Raw genomic sequence first — 8,519 nt, forward strand, 5'->3', positions numbered from 1 at the left:
AAACTGCAAAACTTCAAATCAAATTGCAGATAAAAATTTAGCAAAAACTCAAAAAATTCCGACTACAGAATAATAATTGAATAATTTCCATTCTCCACATCAAATAGAATGTCACGGAGTTTATGACTAATTAATATGTATATAACTCTTTAACTTCTTTTTTTCCATTCACATAATTAACTATAGTTCAAAATAAGTTTTGTTAGTACGATGATTTTCAACCTATTGATTTCTAGGAGTATTTTGACTTTTTTATAGATTGATATGCCATTAGAAATATAGAGACCTGTAATATTGTTGCTATTATCATTTGTACATTTTTAATTTATTTTTAACTTTTTTTATACGATGATGTAAATTGACCTTAAATTGAGAAATATGGTCAGTGAAAATTCATATAGTAAACTCTAATTTATTTAGAACTGAAATGTAGTAGTAGTTTTTACATTCACATAGTTAACTAGAGAATGCGAAAGAGACTACTCGATAGTAGAAGTGAGGATGGCATGGAAATTCAAACACAATTTTCTCCTCCGAATGCCCAATTTAAACTTTTGACTTCGCCTCAGCTTTTCTTCATTTCCCACTTCTATTAATCATTTATATATATATATTCTTGACTTTAATCTTAACAACAATGCCAAGTCAAGCCACATAAAAAGTGAAACATACACTCAACTGCTACAAGTGATTTATGTGATCAACCATTATAGGAGGTTACATATGAGTGACTGAAAAAACTCACATGTTATGCCTATAATGTACTCACTCGTTTCACTTGTATAAATAAAAACTTGTTTTCATATTCTACATTTCTTTTCTTTTATGCATCTTCCCAACTGGGAAACCATGGCTCGGAATACAATAGCATGGGATTCTGGATCTGAAAAAGCAAGAAGACTCGAAGTCAAAAAAAACATGGTTCTCACTTATAGCTCATATCTTCGGTGCAAATTCTGAAACAGCAAGATCAATGATGTCCTGTTTAAGTGTTGGACAATGTTCTTTCTGAGTCTTGATCGATAAAAATATTGTCTGATCATCCATTTAAAGAATCCTTCCATCATTTAAGTTGATTTTGAAACGATATCTAAACTCAATATTTCAATGTTGGAGAAAATAAATTGGTACGCACTTGTTAAAGTAGTATAGACTATAAAGTGTTTAAAGTTGATTTTAAATTCAAGTTAGCACAACTAGTTTGGGACAAAAGGGAGCAGACATCAAGTGTAGGAATTGAAAGAAGAGCCACAAAACTGCTTCACAAGAAGATGAATATCCCGAGCAAATCTTTTCATAAAACAAATACACTGCCATTGAGTAACTGGTACACTGGCTCGTACAAGTGCAAAATAATTGATAAAGTGTGCCCAGTTGCCGCCAGATCTGGCAGACTGAATATAAATACAACTTTAGCCGCTGGATTCTACCTGTTGCATAGCCATAGAACAAATAACTTTTTAGATAATATGGAGAACCAACAATTCTGTCCATAATTAGGTACCTAGACTCTTGCATTTTCCACTTCAAGTTATCTCGAGGGCTGATGCAAGTGAGCTGATAATTAAGGTCTTCTCAAAAACAATGTCTCGCAAAGGGAAGCATGATATCTTGAATTCATGATTAAATTACAATCAAAAGCAGATGACTTATTTAAGATCATTTTGAAAGAGAAAAAACCAGATAAGATGGAAGTTGCCTCAAGTAAATTGCCAAATATGGGAATCCATGCAGATTTAGGGAAGAACATAATACAACGGAAGCAAAAGACACATATATGCAACACAACTAGTTGGCATTAACTCTTAATAATGTTAGTACACTAACTTACATTAGATGTTCCTTTCTTGCCATGGGTTTTCTAAAGTTATTTGAAAAAAATGAATGATACTATATTGAGAAGACAACTCGACCAATTTCTGCAAGCTATGACTTTGCAATTGCAGACCTATTTGGCATGACTTAATATGTTCTCCATAAAAGAAACTTCTTTGGGAAGTGCACACAGAAGAAAATATTTTCTTGAAGTTACCTTCCAGAGTTTGGTTAGAAGCAAAGGCCAATGGCGCATAATTATGATGAAGAGTGAGGATATGGCACTGAGGCTGGTGCTTAGTTATGGTCATTTGTTATGAAGGGTAAAGTGAAAGTAACATTTACATATTAGTGGATCGTTAATGGAGCAGGAGAACAAAAAATGAAGCAATGAGGGAACTTAATAAAAGAATGATGCACCTAGTAAACTGGCAAACTGTGATCAAGAGCAAAAACAGGTGGGGCGGGAATCAAAAATCTTATAACAAGAGCCTTTTATACAAATGGTAATGGAGATTGAATGAGAATAGTGAGGAACTCTGGCAGGAGGTAATTATCATTAAATATGGTAAAAAGTATTGTTGGTGCTAGTGCTTATGCCCGATAAAAGTTGCAGTGTGGAAGCAAATCTGTAAACTGGGAGGGGGTTATATCAGCAAAATATGAAATTGTAGGTGGATAATGAAAAGAGTACTAAGTTCTGGAGAGATGGAGGGCCGATATAGGAAACTTGGAGGATGAGTTACCTGTTTGAAGGAAAGAAGCAACATATTTCTTTTGTCAAGTATAGATGTTCACAATATTTACACTTTTGGTGTAAGGGCAATATGCTGGAAAACTCAGCATACCTTTTAGAACTTTTGGATTCTCTAATGCAGGAGTTTTAGCAGAGAACTTACACTTTTCCTATTATACTTTTATAGTACCTTCTTGGCACTAGATGTTGACAGAATTACCTTAGCTTATCAGAAAAAAAATTGAACAAAATAACTTAGCCCCTTGTATGGGTCTTTTTACCACAGTTGCTGTCAATATTTTCCTTGAGGAAACCGTTATAGAATGTTTAAGACAGTCAATACTCACAATTACTTCATCGAGGAAAACATTTTGTATTTTACCAAATAAAACCTAAAACTTTGAATAAAAACTCACCCAAAATCTCATGCTCAAGTGTCGGGCATTAACTCATTTAGACATTGGTTGTAACCTGGAAATAAAGAAGAGCATTAGAATATAAATGACAACGCACGGGTACTAAAAATTAGCAAGAAGAGTTTATACCAATGAAAGGGGAATATTAAAGCATCTACACCACAATTCATACATCATACATACTGAAAACATCAACTATTGTAAGGATATAAATCAAAATTGGACCTAAAGAACTTCTGAGGTGGAAACAAATCTTTGTACAACGTTCAGTCAGCCAACGCCAAGAAAAAAACATTTATCACACAATTCGACATAAAAGTTTGTTACCTAAATCCACAGTGTAACCTTATACAACACTTTGGGACTAAGGTTATTTTCAGCACACAAAACAAAAACACGGCAGAGTGGAAGTCTTTACATAGTCAACTTTGATACACAGACAGAGTGCAAGAATAAGTGGTTGTAGAAAAATTTGCAAGCAGACTTTAAGCCCCAAGTACTTCAATGACTGTTAAAGTCGAAAACCAGAACCCCAGATAAGTTTTTAAAAGTAAAGGCACATGGAAACTGCTAAAATAAAATCTAAGTTAAATTTACCACATCTGACTACATATAAACAAAACCAATATCCTTTTGGCCAATAGACAGAGTATCCTTGTAATCTTTTAATGACAAACATATCCTACTAGTTTGTTAGACATTACCCACCCCCACCCCCACCCACCCCCAAAAAAATATTACGTGAAAGACAGCTCACACATAAGACAGCAACCGTTACATGCCCTCTAGGATCCATGAAACAAGGAGGAACTAACTTAGCGAAATTTAACATAAATGATAAAACCAATGATGTACCCTGTAATGTCGACAAGCAGTACTAGAAACTAGAAAGTTCTGGGAAGCTTTTTAAGTGATCCTCATAAAAAAATGCTCACCCACTTTTAGACGTAACAGACAACCAACACAACAAATGAACCTTTATATTCGATAAAGTGACTTCATCATCTTTCACAACAAAAGAAAACTCTCTTTCCCATTTTCTGGAATCAGTAAAAACAAATGAAATTTTTTATTTCCCATTGCATTCAGGAGAAACCAGATAATTTTTCTCCAGAGGTTTCACATGCTTTTGAATCTGATAAAAGAAAGATAGCTCTAATAGTGCAATGTAATAAAGAGAGGTAAAATTACTTTTCTTTAAAAGTGAATACGAGGCTAAAGTTCAAGGAACTACACATCAAAAACTTAACTCGCAGAAATTTCCAGACAACTATCTAGCTTAGATAAAGCAGACATTAGAAAAACCAACCAGACACCTAAAACTTTTCTCACACGTAGCAATGCAGCAACTACACTAAAAATAATCCCGGTAAGAAAATTTGTTTCTCCAAAAAATCATTCAGGATAAAATTTCAAATCTAATCCTGAGTTACATTTTAAAGTACCACAAAGTAGCAAAACGCAGCCTACATGAACTAGTTTATCTGGGTCCTTGAGCTCGCTGCACATCATAACCACCCCAAGCACCAGGTGCATGTCCATATTGAGAATAACCTTCAGCACCACCCTGCACCTAAAATACAAAATAAACTAAACTTAGAAAAAAAAAGTACTAAAAGGAAAAATGCTTCAGATGAACAAGAGCAAAAGATTCTATCCTTCTGCACACTTTTTCATCCCATCAACACCAAATGCACAATAGAGAATAACTTACAGGATGAGCAGGGTTCATAGGGTTCACTCCGTAACTAGCAAGATAGTAATTTGCTGCATAACCAGGTTCAGGATTCCCATAATTTGCATTGTACCCTGCACCTGCAGAAATAAAGATGAATTTCATGAAACTGGTAGAGTACCAGTATGCCAATTCGTCCAATAAATTTGAGAAAGACTAAAGCAACAACAGCGAGAACATAAGCTTAACTTAGAAATTTCAATGTTAGATGTGTGTGTATAAAAACCAAATTAAACGGGCGCCAATTGGAGCAATCATATCATATTAATCTCTCAGGGATTTGAACCTCCAATAAAAATCTTTCAAAACCATTTCCCACTATTTTCTTATAAACTAGAAATTAAACAACGTTTCTGGAGCAACTTTAATACACTTGAAAGAAGATTGAAGGGACACAAACCACCGATAAAATTTAATGAATTCTACTGTCCACTACAGGTAAACATTCTTAGAAATGACCTAATAGGAACCAATAAATCAAACAGACAATAAGTTGACTAAATGAACCATAGAGCAAGTTAATACATTAAAACAAAAGCACTGTTCCTTCACGCTTAAGAGTGCTCTCCAGGTCTTATTTTGCATTACTACCAAGCAAATACAGTTCCACTGAGAACCACAAGTTTTTTTGACAAAGCATCGAGGAAAATTTGCACTTGTCAAAAACAGATCTTTTGAAGAGCTTTTTCATGTCTGTATTTCACAGTTCTATGATTTCTGGGGAAAACAAACCTGGATTCCCAACAGCTGCTGCTGCTCGAGCTCTTTTTTCTGCATTAGCAACCTCAGCTCGAAGTTTTTCAAGCTCTCGAGCCATCGTCAGTAATTTTTTCTCCATAACCTGACCATGCTCATAGTTTTCTGCATATCCCTTCTTCTCGTTCTCAATGGCGGCCCTATAAGCCAAGAGTACAGTAAGAAACTATCAATTTGGAAATATTCCACATAGAGTAAATTCACTTAAAGAAAAAGTACCTTGCTCGCTGCAGCTCTTGTTTTAGGCCTTCAATTTCAGCTTTTATTGCTGGAGTTTGCTGTATATCTGCAGTCATTCTGGTAAAATCCTGGGTCATCCTTTGCACCTCTACAGTAAGCTCTTGTCTGGCAGCAGTAAACTCTTTGATATCCGAGCGTACACGCATGAGCTCGGACCTCATACCATCCACTGCTTGGAGATCCATTTCCATCTTAGCAGCCTTTTCATATAGTTCTCTCATTTGCACATCACTTTCCATGCGCAAAGAACGGGCATAATGATCAGTCCGCTGAAGTTCATATTGAGCAGCTTCTAATTCCTGCCTTAGTGCTACATGAGTTGCAGCTAACCGCTGGTTATCAACTAATAAACCTTGAATCTCATCATGCTGAGTAGCCAGGTGTTCCTCAAGAGCAGCAGGGTGTGGAGGCATCAATCGCGAGCCCATTCCAAACTGAGACTCTCTCATTTCTTCAAGCAATGCAGGATGAGGCAGTGGTACGCGACCCATAGCAAATGGGGCTTCATGAACTGGCGGAGGCAGTCCACCATGAGGACCACCTTTCATTGGAAGTGGAGGCCCGCGGTTTCGACCAGACATCTTCTTTGTTTTACCTTGTCTTGCTTATGAAGAGATCAAAGATGCTCGTTAGAAGACGGAAACCAATTCAAGCCGAAACATAATGAGAAAACAAGATGATTAAGTTACAAAAACCGTGAAGGAATGAGGGGGAGGGGTGGCCAGGGAGGTAGTATATGACTTTCATCCCCACCTCAAGCCGTGGTCATAAAAATCCACGGCAAGGGAGAGAAAAGGAAATGAGAAACGAAAGGAAATACTCCCCTAACAGGAGCAGATTTATATAGAGCCAAGGGGCTTCAGCTAAATCCTGTGCTACAACAACAATAACATACCCAGTATTATCCCACACCGTAGAGTTTGGGGAAATCCTGTGCTAATAGGGCAAAAATTAATTCTTTGGCCAATATAGTCACAAGATGAGTATTGCATAAATGCGAATGCTAAGATAGATGTGCAATCATACATATTAGATAAGATTGAAAATGACCACATTTGCCGGAAGGTGCAAGTAGCACGCATTGAGGATAAATGAGATAAGGTCGCTTGAGATGATTTGGTCATGTCCTGTGTCGACCAACAAATGCACCAGTTCGTAGATGTGAAACTTTGATAAATGAAGGTGTTAAAAAAGGGGAGAAGGTAGACTAAAATCAAATGTAAGGAAGTTGTCTCGAAAGACCTACAATTTCTTGGGATCAATGCAAACTTAGTTAAAGATGGGACATAATGGAAGTAAAAGATCTGTATATGTGATATCTATTAAGGGAAATATGATTTAGTCTTGTTGTTGTTGTTAAGTATATATATTTAAGTTATATATATTTAACTTAATTTCCACTTTAATTTTTATATGGTATGATTATGTGGGTTGAGCTTGAATGAAGAATTGAGGACCATATAGCTGATCCCAACTTGTTTGGGACTGAGGCATAGTTGTTGTTGATATAGAATTATAGACTATTGAATCTGGAAAATTCTAGTGTTCTGGCAAAGGAGTTCACAAATTGCTTTAGGTCAGGTTTACACCCCAAGTGTGACATGCTAAGTCTTTTTAATCCCCTTGCATAAATTTATGGTTCCGCCATTGCCTGTGAGCAATTGATAAAATTTTACAACAAACTCAAATGTCCTAGGAGTAATAAAAACTAAATAAAGAAAAAGAGAAACAAAAGTGCAGTTCGATATTTCAATCTGATCAAGAATCATGAAACATGGTTCAAATATTTAAGCACATAGATATAGTTCAAATAGGTGAGCACTGAGCTCTTCAATCGAAAAGCATGAAATATATCCGGAGGCTGATTATAGGATATTAAACTGAACCCTAGAACAAGAACAGCTATAAAATTTGGTAAAATAGACAACATAAAGAAATAAAGGACCAGATTAGGAATATGTAAGGAGATTGAAACACCAACCTTGTTACACAGGTTGCTGTTAGGAGTTGCAAAATACAGGAGAAGTGGTGCCCAGCTGCTGCGGAGGAATAGAATTGGCGAAAGCCCTCCCCTTCTTCAGTAAAAAGAACTGGGTTTGAACCCGGTTTTGCCTATTTTACAATTTACATTAGGCGGTCTTGAGTTTTATTTTGTGTTGGGATAGGGACAAATTTGTCCTCTAGTACCCCAAAATTGAGCAAATTTACCCTCATTTAACTTTTGAGCTAATAATATTACCCGTCATCAGGGAATTGTCTCTTTTTTTTGTTCTTGAATCGATGATATAGTTTTAAATTATAATTAAAAGTTAAGAGGTAAATTCAGATATTATTTTCTTAAAGAATATGGACCTATCGAATTCACTCATTTCATACTAGAGTTCGCACAATGATAAGGACAAATACTATATGATTTGCTAACGTTAATGGTATGAATGAACCAAAAGTATAACTATCGGAACAAGTTTGAACCTTTTCCCTTTTGTTTATAATTTGGCCCTTGAAAATTCGTAATTGAGGTAGGATTTAATTTTTATGTAATGACAGTGTAAATGAATTTACATTATTATTTCAATTAATCTGTTCTAAAATATTATTTGTCTTATTTGCTAAGTTACTGATTTCAATTATTATGAACAACTACTTTAATTACATTTTAATGACTTGATAATATTAAAATATAGGCCAAATACATATACAGCCAATTCAACTTGGTCTCATTTTTCATTTTGGCACCATATCTCAACCTTGTTCCATTTTGGCCCTCCAACTCTACTTCTTATATTTTATTTTAACACAAAAGCTGAAACCAGTGCAAAAA

At 35.4% G+C, this 8,519-nt stretch overlaps 1 protein-coding gene across 5 annotated transcripts; it reads right to left on the minus strand.

Annotated features, from left to right (window-relative positions):
• Positions 1-1,124: 1,124 nt before the first annotated feature.
• Positions 1,125-7,820, minus strand: LOC104116366 (protein FLX-like 1). Of its 5 annotated transcripts, none has more exons than XM_070192565.1 (7): positions 7,680-7,820; positions 5,678-6,302; positions 5,435-5,598; positions 4,682-4,782; positions 4,438-4,540; positions 2,968-3,022; positions 1,125-1,426 (listed from the first exon to the last, which is right to left on the minus strand). In XM_070192565.1, exons 2-5 carry the CDS (start codon positions 6,277-6,279, stop codon positions 4,448-4,450), a joined length of 960 nt encoding a protein of 319 aa, XP_070048666.1. In that variant the 5' UTR covers positions 6,280-6,302; positions 7,680-7,820; the 3' UTR covers positions 1,125-1,426; positions 2,968-3,022; positions 4,438-4,447. The 5 variants fall into 5 exon arrangements, with proteins under 5 accessions (XP_070048666.1, XP_009625498.1, XP_018633258.1 ...); XM_009627203.4 differs by having other exon boundaries at positions 1,125-1,430; XM_018777742.3 differs by having other exon boundaries at positions 1,125-1,430; positions 4,413-4,540.
• Between the last annotated feature and the right edge of the window lie 699 nt (positions 7,821-8,519).

This window comes from Nicotiana tomentosiformis, unplaced genomic scaffold (genome assembly GCF_000390325.3).
Source record: "Nicotiana tomentosiformis unplaced genomic scaffold, ASM39032v3 Un00351, whole genome shotgun sequence".
Lineage (NCBI taxonomy): Eukaryota > Viridiplantae > Streptophyta > Magnoliopsida > Solanales > Solanaceae > Nicotiana > Nicotiana tomentosiformis.

Excerpts from the sequence above, each read along its gene's own strand:
- LOC104116366 (XM_070192565.1), bottom strand. The coding sequence starts at position 6,279 with ATGTCTGGTCGAAACCGCGGGCCTCCACTTCCAATGAAAGGTGGTCCT. Across the intron at positions 4,783-5,434 it reads AGCAGCTGTTGGGAATCCAG|GTGCAGGGTACAATGCAAAT; the intron begins GTTTGTTTTCCC and ends TTATTTCTGCAG. Across the intron at positions 4,541-4,681 it reads CTATGAACCCTGCTCATCCT|GTGCAGGGTGGTGCTGAAGG; the intron begins GTAAGTTATTCT and ends TTTGTATTTTAG.